Raw genomic sequence first — 18,038 nt, forward strand, 5'->3', positions numbered from 1 at the left:
GGGGGCAGTCCGTGTACTGTATATGGGGGTGCAGTCCGTGTACTTTATATGGGGGGGCAGTCCGTGTACTGTATATGGGGGTGCAGTCCGTGTACTGTATATGGGGGTACAGTCCGTGTACTGTATATGGGGGTACAGTCCGTGTACTGTATATGGGGGGGCAGTCCGTGTACTGTATATGGTGGGCAGTCCGTGTACTGTATATGGGGGGCAGTCCGTGTACTGTATATGGTGGGCAGTCCGTGTACTGTATATGGGGGTGCAGTCCGTGCACTGTATGTGGGGGGCAGTCCGTGTACTGCATATGGGGGGCAGTCCGTGTACTGTATATGGGGGTGCAGTCCGTGTACTGTATATGGGGGTGCAGTCCGTGTACTTTATATGGGGGGCAGTCCGTGTACTGTATATGGGGGTGCAGTCCGTGTACTGTATATGGGGGGGCAGTGCGTGTACTGTATATGGGGGGGCAGTCCGTGCACTGTATGTGGGGGGCAGTCCGTGTACTGTATATGGGGGCAGTCCGTGTACTGTATATGGGGGTGCAGTCCGTGTACTGTATATGGGGGGGCAGTCCGTGTACTGTATATGGGGGTGCAGTCCGTGTACTTTATATGGGGGGGCAGTCCGTGTACTGTATATGGGGGCAGTCCGTGTACTGTATATGCGGGGCAGTCCGTGTACTTTATATGGGGGGCAGTCCGTGTACTGTATATGGGGGTGCAGTCCGTGTACTGTATATGGGGGGGCAGTCCGTGTACTGTATATGGGGGGGCAGTCCGTGCACTGTATGTGAGGGGCAGTCCGTGTACTGTATATGGGGGGCAGTCCGTGTACTGTATATGGGGGGCAGTCCGTGTACTTTATATGGGGGGCAGTCCGTGTACTGTATATGGGGGCAGTCCGTGTACTGTATGTGGGGGGCAGTCCGTGTACTGTATATGGGGGCAGTCCGTGTACTGTATATGCGGGGCAGTCCGTGTACTGTATATGGGGGGGCAGTCCGTGTACTATATATGGGGGTGCAGTCCGTGTACTGTATATGGGGGCAGTCCGTGTACTGTATATGCGGGGCAGTCCGTGTACTGTATATGGGTGCAGTCCGTGTACTGTATATGGGGGCAGTCCGTGTACTGTATATGGGGTGCAGTCCGTGTACTGTATATGGGGGGGCAGTCCGTGCACTGTATGTGGGGGGCAGTCCGTGTACTGTATATGGGGTGCAGTCCGTGTACTGTATATGGGGGGGCAGTCCGTGTACTGTATATGGGGTGCAGTCCGTGTACTGTATATGGGGGGGCAGTCCGTGCACTGTATGTGGGGGGCAGTCCGTGTACTGTATATGGGGGGCAGTCCGTGTACTGTATATGGGGGGCAGTCCGTGTACTTTATATGGGGGGCAGTCCGTGTACTGTATATGGGGGGGCAGTCCGTGTACTGTATATGGGGGCAGTCCGTGTACTGTATATGGGGGCAGTCCGTGTACTGTATGTGGGGGGCAGTCCGTGTACTGTATATGGGGGCAGTCCGTGTACTGTATATGGGGGGCAGTCCGTGTACTGTATGTGGGGGGCAGTCCGTGTACTGTATATGGGGCCAGTCCGTGTACTGTATGTGGGGGGCAGTCCGTGTACTGTATATGTGGGTGCACTAGACATTGGGGGTGACCTGTTCCTGCAGACTTAGTCTGCTGATACTCGTGTATCCTGACTTCTAGCGCCCTATTCCTTCCTACAGACTGTACTTAGGAATGAGTGCAGAGCCCCACAGTGCTGCCACGTCTTTGTGTGGAGCGCCTGCTGCCTGCCGCAGACCCTGTGCCCATTGTTCGGGGCTGGCATCGCTTCTCTTTGTGTGTGTGGGAGGGACAGCGCCGCCCCGTGGTGCACGCTCGTAGTGGCAGCGTCTGCTCTGTCTCCCCGCCCGGCCTCGTTCACACACCTCGCCCCACGTGTGCACGGCGGGCCCGCCCGCTCCGCTGTTGCTGCTGACACCCGAGCGAGCACTGAGCAGCAGCATGGCGGGGCCGCTTCTCCCTCACCGGGGCAGCCGCTGCTGCAGCGCCACGGCCGTCAATATTATGCTGGGGGTCCTCCACGTCTTGCTGCCCTGCTTCCGACAAGGAGGGGGACAAGGTGAGGAATGCATGCAGCGCGCAGATTGTGGGTGCCGCTGCCGAGGGGCCCTGCTGCTGGGGCGAAGGAGGAGGATACTATGGAGGAGAGGAAATGGGCCTGTCCTCCGTGCATGGATGTTCTGGGCAGATAGCAGGGGCTTGTGCTCCGCTCACTGCAGACACACGGAGCCTGGAGTCCGGCTTTGTCTGTGGGCAGCGTGCATGATGCCAGTGTGTCGGGCATTTCTGGGCTGAGCCTGGGATAGGGTCCTGATGTTTGGCAGCCAGACTTGTCAATATTGTGCTTCCTCCTGGTAACCATGTGTACCCAGCATCACTTCCCTGGCACATGGGTCTCCTGGCTGGACACTGCTGGGAGACCAGGAGAGACTGGCTCTTATCATATGGTGTTGGCATTATATTTGCCCGTCCGGCAGAAGATGGGAATGATATGTCAGTGAGAACCCAAGTAGTGAAGTACATTCTGCACCCGCTTTACCAGCACATGGAGCGGAGTGTGGCAGCCTTTATCCCTCTGTGACAACTGGCGTAATCTGCTCACCATTGTAAGACTGGCTTTGTCTCCGGGCCCCAGAGTGTCTGTGTATGACCAGCTTGTCTCCCGGTGCCCGGCTTCGGTATCTGACCGCCTTGTCTCCCGGTGCCCGGCTTCAGTGTCTGGCCGCCTTTTCTCCCGGTGCCTGGCTTAGGTGTCTGGCCGCCTTGTGTCCCGGTGCCCGGCTTAGGTGTCTGGCCGCCTTGTCTCCCGGTGCCCGGCTTCGGTGTCTGGCCGCCTTGTCTCCCGGTGCCCGGCTTCGGTGCCTGGCCGCCTTGTCTCCCTGTGCCCGGCTTCGGTGCCTGGCCGCCTTGTCTCCCTGTGCCCGGCTTCTGTGCCTGGCCGCCTTTTCTCCGGGTGCCCGGCTTCAGTGTCTGGCCGCCTTGTCTCCCGGTGCCCGGCTTCAGTGTCTGGCCGCCTTGTCTCCCTGTGCCCGGCTTAGGTGTCTGGCCGCCTTGTCTCCCGGTGCCCGGCTTAGGTGTCTGGCCGCCTTGTCTCCCGGTGCCTGGCTTAGGTGTCTGGCCGCCTTGTCTCCCGGTGCCCGGCTTCAGTGTCTGGCCGCCTTGTCTCCCTGTGCCCGGCTTAGGTGTCTGGCCGCCTTGTCTCCCGGTGCCCGGCTTAGGTGTCTGGCCGCCTTGTCTCCCTGTGCCCGGCTTCGGTGTCTGGCCGCCTTGTCTCCCGGTGCCCGGCTTCGGTGTCTGGCCGCCTTGTCTCCCATCTTCCAGAGCGCCGTTGTGTGGCCGGCTTGCTGGTGTTTGCCATCATGGTGTGCACTGGAGTATGCCTTTTATTACTTTGCTTTTGTACTGATGACTCCAATAATCCTGGTTCTATTGTTTTGTGCCACCTCTAGTGATCGAGCCTGTCCCCAGCATGGTGGAGCTGTGGCAAGCAGAAGACGCTGAGCTTATGATACCCAATCAGGTGAGATGGAGCAGTAATGATGTACTTCACACACCAACATCACCTTATGTTCAGTGATCTCTCTGACAGCTGTCATTTTATGGCTAGTATTGGGTTTCCTTAGTGTATGTCCATTAGATGTGATGATGAACTCTCAGTACGCGAGGTACTGTCTCTGGGCAACAATAGGGGGATACTCGTGTGGCAGTGTCATGTAAGGAAGTGTGTGGGACAGGTTCTGACACCCAGGGTCACCACTTGTGGTTTCATTGTAGTCGATGTGTTGATAGTTGCTATGTTTGTGTATATGGGAGGTGGTGTGGGTGTGCTTTATATTCAGATGAGTGCGATCAGCTGGCACAATTAAATAAAACCGTTTTTTCTGCCATCTGATCTGCTGAAACATTAGGAAAGCCTATGTAATATGTTTGGTAGTATGCCACATAGTTTACTTACTGTGTGTGGTTAGTCACTAGGTCTACATCTTCACAATACTATCATTGCAAAGGACAATCCCTACGTTCCTTTATTCCTGGCATCTTCACATTCCTTCATGTAACTCTTATGTTCACTTGCTTCTATAAAAGGGTTGATTTTCAGATATACAAAGGTCAGATAGGTTGGGGTTCCCTGGCCATAAACGCCACTTATCCCAAGAAAAGACTTTTCCTGAAGTCAGCCATAAATGGTGATGAAGATTAAATAAAAAAACATGGGATTTATTATTAACATGTCACTAGTCTTTTGGGACTATCCAAAACTTACTGCATGGCCGTCTTGCATATGTGTTTCGGTCTGCAATGCATGGGCTGGCCGCACGGTTCCTGACCTGAGGTCTGCGATGCATGGGCTAGCCGCAGGGTTCCTGACCTGAGGTCTTCGATGCATGGGCTAGCCGTAGGGGTCCTGACCTGAGGTCTACGATGCATGGGCTAACCTAGGGGGTCCTGACCTGCGGTCTGCGATGCATGGGCTAGCCGTAGGGGTCCTGACCTGAGGTCTGCGATGCATGGGCTAGCCGCAGGGGTCCTGACCTGAGGTCTGCGATGCATGGGCTAACCTAGGGGTCCTGACCTGAGGTCTACGATGCATGGGCTAGCTGCAGGGGTCCTGACCTGCGGTCTGCGATGCATGAGCTAGCTGCAGGGGTCCTGACCTGAGGTCTGCTATGCATGGGCTAGCCGCAGGGTTCCTGACCTGAGGTCTGCTATGCATGGGCTAGCCGCAGGGGTCCTGACCTGAGATCTACAGCCTTATATTTACTTATAAGGCTGCCGAATTCAGGTCAGGAGACCCACTGCCAGTCCATGCACCATGGTCTGAGTACGGAAACCTGGATATGTGAAACAGCCCTACGTTTTTCTTGTAGGCCATGGATATGTTAAAAGCAAACCATTGCCGATATATTCAGTAGAAGGCCGGGAAACCTGTGTTACCACGTTTATCTTTTGTTCTGTGCCAACACAATCCTTAGCCCTGTATATGGGTGGTAGTCCCTCTGCCCTTTTCCTCAGGGGAGTTTCTATTCTAATTTGTAGCATAATTTAATAGTAAGCCATTTATCTTAATTTGCGAATACTCGTTCATCCCCCTCTTCGTGGAATAACTTCTCGATCACTGGGCATCTGATCGCTTGTACTCCCATCATATTGAGCCCCATGTGAATGGAGTTGAGGTTGATCATACACACTGCCGCTCCATTCATACTTAACGTGACCACCGGAGATAGCCAAGCGCTGCACTCAGCTAGTCTTTTGCACACCCATAAGAATGAATGTAGAGACTGCACATGATCACCCCCCTCTCCATTCGCACAGGGTCTCTTCAGTGCCTCTGCTCTCGGAATCAATCTGGGGCTCAGTTCATTTAGGATACTTTCCCACATCAGGTTTTTGTAGTCATGACGATTCCGGCGTTGCGACGGATCCGGCGTAAAATGTGGAAAACTGATGAAACAGATTTAGTTTTCCGCTGGATCCGACTAGCGGAGCCGGCAAAAAACCGGATCTGTTTAATCAGTTTTGCATCTGTTTTTTCCATCCGGTTTTTGACAGATCCGGTTTTTAAAAACGCCCCTGGGAGGCTCCAAAATGTGATTGGCTACTGAAAACCTATATATACAATGTTCCTACAGCCCATCTCTGATAGGTTGTAGAGGAGCAGGTTGGAGAGCAAGATGGAAGGCGTTATTGTGAATATTGTAAGGATCAACATGGATTTTGTGGAGGCGAATCGTTTGAAAGCTATTGTTCTGGAGAAGGAGCGAGAGAAACAGCAGCGCATTATGCATCTGAGCCAACGGCGTTTGTGGATCCACCCCATCACTGCACAGAGAATGACACGTGGCTCTGTTGCTGGCAGGCTCTGTAGCTGGCAGGTAATGAGAGGGCCTCTCTGGCATTGTATACCTATGTTTCCTGGGGGCCGGCCAATTGGTTCTGATCATGCTCAGATTAAAAAAAAACAGAATGTGGTGCCGGATCCGGTGTTTTCCGTTTTTTCGCCACAAAAAATGTTACTGTAGATGTTTTTTCCAGACGGCGGAATAGAAATTTTCGCCGAATCCAGGAAAAAAAACACGGACGGAACGGTGGGCCATGTGGCGCAATCCGGCGCTAATACAACTCAATGAGAAAAAAAAACAATCCGGCTTTTGATTTCGCCGCTTCCGGTTTTTCAAAAAAAGAGCTGGAGGGAAAAAAACCTGATGTGTGAAAGTAGCCTAATTGGGAAGTTATCTGCTATCCTATGGGCAGAGGATATCATTCAAACTTGAGAATACCCCATTAAAGGCCTTTAAGATGGCACATGGGGTCCCTATGGCTCTATAATCTGGAGACACAGGGACTCTGCTTATCTGTATGATACTATATATTACACATTTTTTTTGGAAGGGAAATGGCTGAGTAATTGTTGAATGGTTTGCAAATATGGAAGAAAAAAAAAAACTACCAAGAGAAATGTCCAGACATGCAAAGCCCATGTGGATCTTGGCTTGAATGAACTTCTATCACCAGACTCCAGTACCAACCGTCAGACAATTCTGCCTTATGAAATGAGCCTTGATGAGGGAACAGACCCTCAGAGCAGAGTTCGTCAGTAGGATCGGTACCCAAGAAATGTATCTGCTATTTATGGCCACCAGTACCTGGAGACTGGGTAGCGTGGACCCCGGTGGTGTTGGTTGCTCTTAACCATCCACATTACTAGTAATGTTGCTTTCTTTTACAGGTGGAGACATTTTCTTTTCCCCTCCCCATCACTGCTTGCTTGTGTGTGCTTTTTTACAACTGTGAAACAATAATGTCATTTAATAGGCAGAGAACATTAAATGGAAGCTGTCACCATGAAAAGCCCATTCAATCTGCAGGTACCATAGTGGCAGCTGAGGAGACTGATACAGTTTTGTGAGAAAATATTCAGTATAACCTGTGCTTTCATCATTTAATCCTCTGCTCTTTCTGGGATTTTCGGTCCAGTCAGCGGTCCTTCAGTTTGGGCAGAATTTCATGGTGACCGGTTCCCTTTGCAGCTTTCTTTGTTACAAACCTTGGTATGTAAATCACGTTATGTGGGCAAAATGATTACCAGGTCAAATGCCATCACCAAACAAGCAATGGCGCATTAGTCACTTATAGACTCGTTTGTCTTAGACTTGTTGGCAGGCAGCGCCTCTGGACTTGCGGCGTGAAGAACTGGTGTAATCCTAGACTTTGCCTATGTGTTTGGTCACAGGTATTTAAAATGAAGATTCTCTTCTATGCTGATGGGGATGTTTAATGTTAGAAATGAATGATTCGATCCTCACTTCTCTGGTGCTGGCTTCCAGTCTGGTCCTCCATGGCTTCTGCTCTTCATTAATGTAGCTGGAATCCTGGGCCCCTCTGGCACTGAACAAGCCCCATGATGTCAGGACGTTACACATGGCCTAATGACTAGGCCTCATGCAATGTCATGACGTGCATCACGTCTTTACATTAAGGGGCCTAATGAGCGCTAAATGCACAAAACATGTCAGGTGAAGAAGTAAAGATGGCTTTGGGAACGGACTGGATGCTGGGCCAGAGCAGTGGAAACTCAATTGCTCATCTATATTTAGTATATTTCCGTAGGTAGCTGTTTATTATGCTAGGCAGTTATTAATATACTCAAGATCTAATCCTTACCTTCTTATCCCTCGTCACCCTAAAGAGGAACTATTGTCTGGTCCAAAGTATCAGTCTCTGCTCTTATTTTATTTTTGCTGGTCACCTCATTATTTATTTTTATTTACCCTGTGGTTCCAGACATGGCGTTTTTACGTACTGCTAATTTTTATAATCTTTACAAGGGGCGCTGCTCACAGGATTCTCTGGCGGTGCGTCTTTTCGGCTGCTCTGTATATTTACTATGTGAGCAACGAATGCCCCCTTGTAAAGACCACACAAAAGGCTCATATTTCTGGATCTATATGGCAGATATTAAAAAACGTGTCCGGAAACATAAGGCCGGGCCCATAAGCTGCCTATCTGGGCACGCACAGTGTGCCGTTGAAGTTGGGTTTGTGCACCCGGCTTCATTGCACATTCCTACGGAGGATGACCATCGTGACCAGGCATAATATTTCTAGAGAGCTGGTGATGAGGTCACTCTTGCACATCATGGCCAACGCTCACAGGGATGGACTTAAATGATTAGAGAGCGAATTATTCTGGGGTAAGCAGGACACCCAAATGACTAGAAAACCACTATTTTTCATAGTTAAATCACTTTTTAAAGTTAATTTTAGATTGATTAATCAACTGGCCACATAAAGGGGCTAATTAGCACAAAGGAAATGGTTGCTATACCAACAAGGTGGTGGCTTAGTGGGGCCATTTAATGAACCTCTCACTCCCCCCAAATAGCCTCCAAGCGCTGTTGGCAGATTTTAAGACATAACTTTTGAGAGCATATATTCTGTGAATAAACGTGCCGACCCCCTGTCTTCATTCACATTTAGTGTCTGAGTTCTGTTCAGAGCAACTTGGAGAAATTCGAGTCTCTCAGGTTCTTAAAGGCAACCCGTTCTAGTAGTTGATATTTGGAAATTGCTGATAATGCAGTTCTATGGTCAAGGTAGCAATCAAGTGTACGTGGGATCTCAGTGGGGGGAGCAGAGTAAGCTCCTGCCGGGCTCATCTGATGGTGGCTTTTTTGAGAACAAAGGATCATGCATCTTGAAATCCAGCGTGTCCAACCTTCCTGCTGACATCTGGGGACACCCTCCATATATATTAAATTGTTGGACGGTCCTGTCATAATCAGCCACCGTGACTGACTTGTTCATCTTAGGAGGGTGCACAGTGTCAGATAGTTGCCCCACGAGCTCTGATCTGCATTTGGGCTGTCACATAGGCCGATACATCCTCTATGGGTGGGGGGACAATGATCACTAATCTCATTGTTCTGTCCTTATACAGTCTGCATATTGTCCTCTACACAGGAAGATGTGCTGCTGCTTTATGGTGGATATGAAGATAAATGGATTCACACACAATGGATAAATAATGCAAGTTTACTAATCTGATAATTAAAAATGTATGCAAGAGAATAGAAGACTCAAGACGGCAAACGATGTACAATATTCCGTATATCAAAATGTTATCAACATGTAAGCAGGCAAGATTTCAGAAATGTACAATACAATGATCTGTAATTGATCCAGTGAGCCGCCGGTGGCTTTCTATCATCGCTCGTTATCGGCCCGTGTGGATGGGTCTTTATCCGGCACTTGGTGCATCTGTAGATGTTCTGCACAGTAGTAAGTGTCATAGCATTGTTGTGAGAAAGTCTACAGCCCCTGTAGGCAGGAAATGCAGACCGACAGGTTGGAGCTGCTTACAAGAATTGCATTTTTATGCACACATATGTAATAACTTGGAGTCTTCCACCTTTATTATGTGCACATACCAGACCCTATGGAAAATGGATGTCGCCCATGGAGTGTTACCTGAGCTGGGAGTGGGACCACGTGGCGACCGCCTTGGCACTGCCAGATAAGATTACGGCAGGGTGGAGTGGGACCTGTGTAGTGACTAGCTATCTGTTTGCCGAGTGCACGCATGTAAGAAATTCACTTCTGTAATTTGTGTGCCATTGGCTCTGTGCGGAGCAGTGTTTTCTGCGAGTCTCGGTCATTGTTTCAGGTAGCAGGGTCTGGCCTGTGGCTTGCCCCCAGAGCAGATGTCCTTTTGTGTGATTACTTTAATTGTGTGCAGCGGCATTCAGCGCGTGCGTGGTTAAAGAAAGAACTTGGTTCCTTCTAGTTCCGCTGAATGGGCTCTGTTACTTCATTGGGTTTTTTTTCTGTAATGCCTTGGCGACTTTTGTCTGATGCGAGACAGGAGGAGCTGTGTGACCTAATCGACACTTTCCAAGCTGCAGGTTTTGTCGCTGCTTTGTAGAAGGTGTCTGACGTAATATGGTATCACTGACTCGCCATGCAGGAGAGAATGAAGTTCATGTACGCTGGACAGCCAGAAATACGCGGGCGGAGAAGCTTAGCCCATACGCTTCATGGCCTTTAATCCTGGATTTAGCTAATTGCTAATACACTTTTAATTGCCGTAAGCTGAAATAATACAATTTCTTACAACTCCTCTCCTGGCTCCTTGTTACTGGAAGGGAAAGTCGTACATAGACCCTCATCTGATGGCGGCACCTTTGTCTTTTTACAAGTCCCTGATCGCTGCTATAATGTTGACAATTTGCAGTATCACATGCCGCCATATAGGTCTATGCACATGACATTTTGTGGCCATGGTGTGCGCACGGTGGCGGAACTAACCCCATCATCATTAGTGTGCCCATGTAATTGTGCGCGAGCTGTCGCACAAAGGGAGACGCACGCTTACTGTATGCCCCTTCCCATAGCAAGTGGAGGGAGGAGCAGAAGAGAAGTCCCTGATGTACTGCCTAAATGCCAGCACAAGGAGTTACGCCTGGGCTCATTGTCATTCAGCACGGCTGCTAGAGGGGCAGAACAAAAGGCTCCGAGCGCTACTTGAATATGTTAGATATGGCTTTTAATAATCTTTGTGAAATCTTTCCAGCAGGACGAGCAGCCATCCTAATGTCTCATTAATGGAATTAGCTGATTTCTGCTGCTGATGTTGTAATTGGGGGATGGGGAACGATCTGACAAGTGCCTTTTGTTTAGAGGTGAATGATGCCCTATTGTCGTTACCAGTTGTAGCATTTCGGCGTTTATGAGGCTCATCCAGCAAATATATTTCACGTTTTGTTGCATCCGTTCTATAGATTATTAATTATATAGCGACTCTTGTGATTTAGTGACTTCATTACTGGATCATTTCCATATTGCAGACACTAAGGGAAATGTAGTTAGGAGACAATTGTCTACTAGCCAGTCATGGAGCGTAAGGGGAACTCTAGATACTGAAGGGATGGATGGAGGGGAACAGGAAGGGACACAGCACCTATTTAACCTTTTAGGTTATGTTCACGCATTGCGTTTTTTTTTCAGCGTTTTTTAATGGAAATTTTTAGCTGCATTTTACAGTAACAGCAAAGTCATGAGCTTTCAGAAATCTCATGCATGTTTTTTTTTTCCCCCCCAATATTTTGTGCAATACATTTTTCAACTATTGGGAGCAATGGGTGGTGCAAAAAACGCTGAAAAAATGCAGGTATCCATTTTTGGTGCCAAAACCTGATGAAGTAGAATCAGATTTTTTTTATGCACTAAACTTTATCAGCATTCACAAGAGTCAAATGTACCCTCCCCCAAAAAAACAAAGCAAAAAATGCTACAAAAACTAAGCAAAACCTGTTTTTTGAAGCAAGTTTCTTGATGCCAAGAGAGCATATTTTGCTTGCTGGAAAAAAACCCAGCAAAAACACAATGTTTGAACATAGCCTTAGCCTTTGTTACTCCCTTTATATCAGGTTATCGTCTATTCACAGGATAGGTGGTAGCCAGCTCATCTCTGGGCCTGCTACCAATCCCACGAATCAGGCTCTCCAGTGGCCTGTTTGAATGGAGCAATGAGTGCACTTGTGTGCTGGGGCTTCCTTCATTCTCAACGGGACTGCCGTAGGTATTAGGCTGTGTGCACACGATGCAGATTTGGTGCAGAAAATCTGCTGCAGTTCTGCACTAAATCTGCATCTCCTGGCAGAATCTGCAGGTGCGTTTTTTTGTGCGTTTTTTTGTGCGTTTTTTGTGCGTTTTTTTGTGCGTTTTTGATGCGTTTTTTATGCGTTTTTTTCAGTGCAGTTTTGGTGCAGTTTTTTGTGCGTTTTTTGTGCTTTTTGGTGCGTTTTTTGTGCGTTTTTTCATGCAGTTTTGTAAGCGTTTTTTAAGCTAAATTAATAGTTAAAAAAAAAAAATTGTCCATGTCATGATGTCATTTCCTAGCCCTAACCCTAGCCCTAACCCTAGCCCTAACCCTAGCCCTAACCCTAGACCTAACCCTAGCCCTAACCCTAGCCCTAACCCTAGCCCTAACCCTAGCCCTAACCCTAGCCCTAACCCTAGCCCTAACCCTAGCCCTAACCCTAGACCTAACCCTAGACCTAACCCTAGACCTAACCCTAGACCTAACCCTAGACCTAACCCTAGACCTAACCCTAGACCTAACCCTAGACCTAACCCTAGACCTAACCCTAGACCTAACCCTAGACCTAACCCTAGACCTAACCCTAGACCTAACCCTAGACCTAACCCTAGACCTAACCCTAGACCTAACCCTAGACCTAACCCTAGACCTAACCCTAGACCTAACCCTAGACCTAACCCTACCTTAGTGGAAGAAAAAAAAAAAAATCTTTTTTTTTTATAGTTCCTACCTATGGGGGTGACAAAGGGGGGGGGGGGGGTCATTTACTATTTTTTTTTATTTTGGAAGATGGCGGCGCCCAGGGAGAAGACGGACGGACCCCGGGAGGAACGGTAAGTATGATGAGGTGGGGGGGGGGGGGGCACGGGGTGGGGATCGGAGCATGGGGGGTGGATCGGAGCGCGGGGGGTGGGGTGGATCGGGCACGGGGGGGTGGATCGGAGCGCACGGGGGGGTGGATTGGAGCACGGGGGGGTGGATCAGAGCACGGGGGGGTGATTGGAGCACGGGGGTGAGCTGAGCGGACAAGAGCACAGGGGGAGCGGAGCACAGGACGGAGGGGAGCCGGAGCAGTGTACCGGACAGATCGGTGGCTTGGGGGGGATCGGTGGGGTGGGGGCACATGTTATATGTTGTATGTAATATGTGTGTTTGTGTTTTTAACCCATTGTAGTCAGTCGCCTGACGATGGGACAACTCTCCCATCATCACATTTCGATGGGAGAAGTAGTCCCACCCAACGAATGACTACAGTGAGTCACTACTGAAAGAGACCGACACACACACACACAGACCGACACACACACACAGACACTACATACCATTTCCACCATGCGCTTCACATCGATCCCCATCCGACGGTGCGACTCCATTTTCACTACACTCCGCCCACACTGCATCGTGTGCACATACCCTTAGGGCAGATTTAGTGCAGTTCTGCAGCGTTTTTTTCTGCAGCAGAAATGCTACAGAACTGCACTGTGAGTTACAATTCAATGAAAATCAATAGAAAAAAAAAAAAGCTGTGCACATGGTGCAGAAAAATCCGTGCAGAAACGCTGCAGATTTCAAAGAAGTGCATGTCACTTCTTTTGTGCAGTTCTGCAGCGTTTCTGCACCCATAGGCTCCCATTTTGTGGGTCAAATCCGCATAAAAACTGCAGATGTAAAAACCATCTGCAGATTTTATGCGGATTTGGGTGTCAAAACCGCAGCAGACGGAAGTGACGTCAGTGATGTGGAGGAAGTGTGTGGGCGGAGTGTAGTGAAAATGGAGTCGCACCGTCGGATGGGGATCGATGTGAAGCGCATGGTGGAAATGGTATGTAGTGTCTGTGTGTGTGTGTGTGTGTGTGTGTGTCGGTCTGTGTGTCTGTCTCTCTGTCAGTAGTGACTCATTGTAGTCATTCGTCGGGTGGGACTACTTCTCCCATCGAAATGTGATGATGGGAGAGTTGTCCCATCGTCAGGCGACTGACTACAATGGGTTAAAAACAAACACACATATTACATACAACATATAACATGTGCCCCCACCCCACCGATCCCCCCCCAAGCCACCGATCTGTCCGGTACACTGCTCCGGCTCCCCTCCGTCCTGTGCTCCGCTCCCCCCGTGCTCTTGTCCGCTCACCCCCGTGCTCCAATCACCCCCCCGTGCTCTGATCCACCCCCCCGTGCTCCGATCCACCCCCCCGTGCTCCGATCCACCGCCCCCCCCCCCGTGCTCCGATCCACCCCCCCGGTGTTCGATCCACCCCCCCGTGCCCGATCCACCATGCTCCGATCCCCCCCACCTCATCATACTTACCGTTCCTCCCGGGGTCCGTCCGTCTTCTCCCTGGGCGCCGCCATCTTCCAAAATGGCGGGCGCATGCGCAGTGCGCCCGCCGAATCGGCCGGCAGATTCGTTCCAAAGTGCATTTTGATCAATGAGATGGGTTATATCTCAGTGATCAAAATAAAAAAAATAGTAAATGTCACCCCCATAGGTAGGAACAATAAAAAAATAAAGAATTTTTTTTTCCCCGCTAGGGTTAGGGTTAGGTCTAGGGTTAGGTCTAGGGTTAGGTCTAGGGTTAGGTCTAGGGTTAGGGCTAGGGTTAGGGCTAGGGTTAGGTCTAGGGTTAGGTCTAGGGTTAGGTCTAGGGTTAGGTCTAGGGTTAGGGCTAGGGTTAGGGTTATGGCTAGGGTTAGGACTAGGAAATGACATCATGACATGGACAATTTTTTTTTTTTTAACTTTATTAATTTAGCATGAAAAAACGCATAAACGCACAAAAAACGCACTTCAAATCTGCACCAAAACTGCACTGAAAAAAACGCATAAAAAACGCACCTGCAGATTCTGCCAGGAGATGCAGATTTAGTGCAGAACTGCAGCAGATTTTTCTGCACCAAATCTGCATCGTGTGCACACAGCCTTAGAGTAGGGTGCCCTGCTATCTCTGGCAAACCCATAGCCAATGACTGGAGTAGTGGAACACATGCATGGCTATCAATCCATGCAAACTGTGCACTCCACGTTCTGTGGACTGGTATGGTCTAGGAGGATGGGCAATAACGATTATCTACTTGTCGCCTACACTGGGAGTGGGTGATAAGTTTCTTGTATATTTTCTCGGATGTGGCTTCCATGTCTTAGTGATAGATGTCTGCTACTTTTGCTGTTTCTAGAATGAAGGAGCCTGAGTGACAGCCCCTTTTAAGAAAAAAGTGTTTCACTAAGCTCCTTGTAGAGGCAGTTTACCCAGTTGTTTGTGAACTCTTCACCAAACGACATAGTTTTGGTTCTTGTACCCAACTTTTCAGTCCGTGGTTTACTCTTCTGACGTTAATTCCCACGTCTTGCCGAGCAGATCACCCAATAGATTACATAGTTATGTCAATCTTCAGACTTCTGTGTCTTATCTCAATACTTGCTTAAAATGAGAAGCCACTTCCTGTGAGTGTAGAAACCAGAAGCATTGTAGGTTTCCTATTAACATTTTGTTGTTAAACTACTTCCTTTTTTTCCTTCCAAAGTATATAATCTTATGTTGAATACTCCTCACTATACCTTTACTGAGCTTTCCTGAACAACCATCTTTGCTAAGTAGGGTTGTGGAGTCTGAGTCTGTGTCCATTTTGATGGATTGGAGTCGGTATAAAATGGACTGACTCCTAAAATGTATACGGTAATACATTGGGTACAGTAGTGCAATGCAGGATGTGCTGTAAATGTTTTCTTAATATTTTGGCAAAGTTATGAAATGTCCTATAAATGTCTCTTCTGTTTGTGATCTCAGGATCTCGGCTTTTAGTTGAGATGAATCTGTGCTGCACTTTATGTGCATGCTCAGTAGTGACCAGTGCTGTGGAGTCAGTCCGTGGTTTGACTTACTGACTTCGCAGCCCTCTAAGAGTCCAAAAACATTCAAACAACTCAACCGAAGAAGAGCTGTACAGTAGATTCTGCAAATAATAACAATGCCAAGTGTTCAGTCACAAGTGTAGGACATGGCCAGATTCATGTGCAAGAAGAAGCTGTGACAATAAGTATTGATACTGACTGCAGTATTTTATAGTCTTCATGACAATGATTGGTGATTAGGCTATGTGCCCACGTTGCAGAAATGCTGTGGAAATGTCCGCAGCATTTCCAATCTCCCTGCCGTGGGTAAAACGCATGTGGAATTCAAATGCGTTTTCCTGCAAACCGCAAGCGTTTTGAGCTTGCAGAATGCTTGCGTTTTCCAAGCGATTTGAAGCATCGCTTGGAAAAGTGATTGACAGGTTGGTCACATTTGTCAAGCATAGTGCCTATGCAGCATCAGTCGTAAAAGATAGAATGTTAAAAAAAAAAAAAAAAAAAAATGCTTATTCTCACCTTCCGACAGCCCCCAATCTCGTCAGTGGCGCTCCCGGTATGTGCCGTTGCCAGGGATGCTTTGCGCGAAGGACCTTTGTGGCGTCAGTCGCGTGACCGCGACGTCATCCCAAGTCCTTCGCGCAATGCATTTATAGACTTAAAGTCCAGTGACACAATGCCGGTTTCATACTAGCGTTTGTGTACACAGCGTAGGGCTGCACAATTCTTACCTTCAGGTCCGCATGCGTCCTGCGTACCTATCTTTAACATTGTGTATGCAGAGACATACATGGTCATGGTTTGTATGCGGATACATCCCCGTGCGGCATTTTGACATGCCCGCCGAACGCAACAAGCCTTAGGCTGCCATCACACTAGCAGTATTTGGTCAGTATTTTACATCAGTATTTGTAAGCCAAAACCAGGAGTGGAACAATCAGAGGAAAAGTATAATAGAAACATGTCACCACTTCTGTATTTATCACCCACTCCTGGTTTTGGCTTACAAATACTGATGTAAAATACTGACCAAATACTGCTAATGTGACGGCAGCCTTAAGCTTCCCCCCTGTAACATAGGTGACAGCCCCAATGGTTCCGGACCCGTCACAGAGGAAGCACGCCTAGCTGTGTTCTTCTCCTTACAGTGGAATAGTATGGAAGTCCCTTAAACCCTGTCAGATGATCCTATCGGCAGATGGCAGCAGGTTTGGCCACCTTTTAAGCCAGCTTGAAAGAATAGTCAGAGGCAGAAGGTGGTATAGATGACGGTAGACCTTGGAGACTTATTTTTTTTTTTTAAGTTTGATCTTGGAGACCTGTTTTATTTTGTTTGATTTTTAAGTACCGTTATGATTATCTAAAGTGTGGGCTGATGGTAACTATATGACTAATGTTTTCTAAAATAATTATGACTGCTACAGACTTCCTATAGGCCCCAAAGCCTAGGATACCCTAAGGCCACTCTTTCAAAGAGCCAACAAATATTACCTCTACTTTTTACCCTTGTTTTCAAAAGACAGGTGTAGTGCCTTGTATGACTGCGGTTTATGACCTATAAGAGTATGTGCACACGTTGCGTATTCCTGTGTGGACTTTTTTGTCTGCGGATTACCCGTGGATTTACCACGGATTTCCAGCATTTTTTGTGCAGATTTCACCTGTGGATTCCCATTGAGGAACAGGTGTAAACCGCTGCAGAATCCGCACAAAGAATTGACAAGCTGCAGTATATAAACCACAGCGTTTCCGCGCGTTTTTTTCCACAGCATGTGCACTGCGGATTTTGTTTTTTATAGGTTTACGTGGTACTGTACGACGCATGGAAAACTGCTGCGGATCCGCAGGGCCAAACCCACTGCGGATCCGCAGCAAAATCCGCACCGTGTGCACATACCCTAAGTAATCCGTGTTTTCATTCATTGTAATATTTATCAGTTTCTGAATACATTCTTATTTTATATAGAATATTTAATTAGTATTTCGATAATCTCTTATTTCAGTGTTGTGCTTTTGTTGTGTGTGTGTGTTTTTTGCTTTATGATTCTGTATAATTTCCTAACCTATGTTTTTGTTTTTTATAGGCTGATTCAGATCAGCATACAGGGGAACATTTGCAAGAACAGAAGTAAGTAATCCTGTGTTGCGTATATGAAAAATGACGATGCAGTCACGTATTGGGTCCATAAGTGGAAGGCAGGAAGAATGGAAGTCTAGTGATCCATGTTTCCTGTAACAATCCATTCCTGTTATAATCATGTCTCACGTGAAAACAATGTCCACATCCTGGCACCTTCACTCAATAGGATATTCTTGACCAGTTACTATTAATATGCTGCATGTAAACAATAGTGTCTGCATATTAAAGTACCAGCAGGCCTTCTTGCGAGACTTTCTGATGGTTTCACAAAAAAAAAAGTATATATAAATAATATAGAGTAAGGTGGCTGTCGGACACCTAGTGGATGGGAGATAAACCTGGGGTTAATCAGCCATGACAGGTTGATTGCAAGC

General features: G+C 48.1%; 1 protein-coding gene across 1 annotated transcript in view; it reads left to right on the top strand.

Annotated features, from left to right (window-relative positions):
• The first annotated feature begins 1,965 nt into the window (after positions 1–1,965).
• TMEM131L (transmembrane 131 like) overlaps positions 1,966–18,038 on the top strand; it is a 203,978-nt gene continuing 187,905 nt past the window's right edge. The window contains exons 1-3 of the mRNA XM_069744093.1: positions 1,966–2,132; positions 3,523–3,593; positions 17,609–17,652. Coding sequence (XP_069600194.1) covers positions 2,015–2,132; positions 3,523–3,593; positions 17,609–17,652 — 233 coding nt within the window. The 5' untranslated portion in view covers positions 1,966–2,014. The remainder of the gene's footprint in view (positions 2,133–3,522; positions 3,594–17,608; positions 17,653–18,038) is intronic.

Source organism: Ranitomeya imitator, chromosome 1 (assembly GCF_032444005.1).
Source record: "Ranitomeya imitator isolate aRanImi1 chromosome 1, aRanImi1.pri, whole genome shotgun sequence".
NCBI classification, from domain to species: Eukaryota; Metazoa; Chordata; class Amphibia; order Anura; family Dendrobatidae; genus Ranitomeya; species Ranitomeya imitator.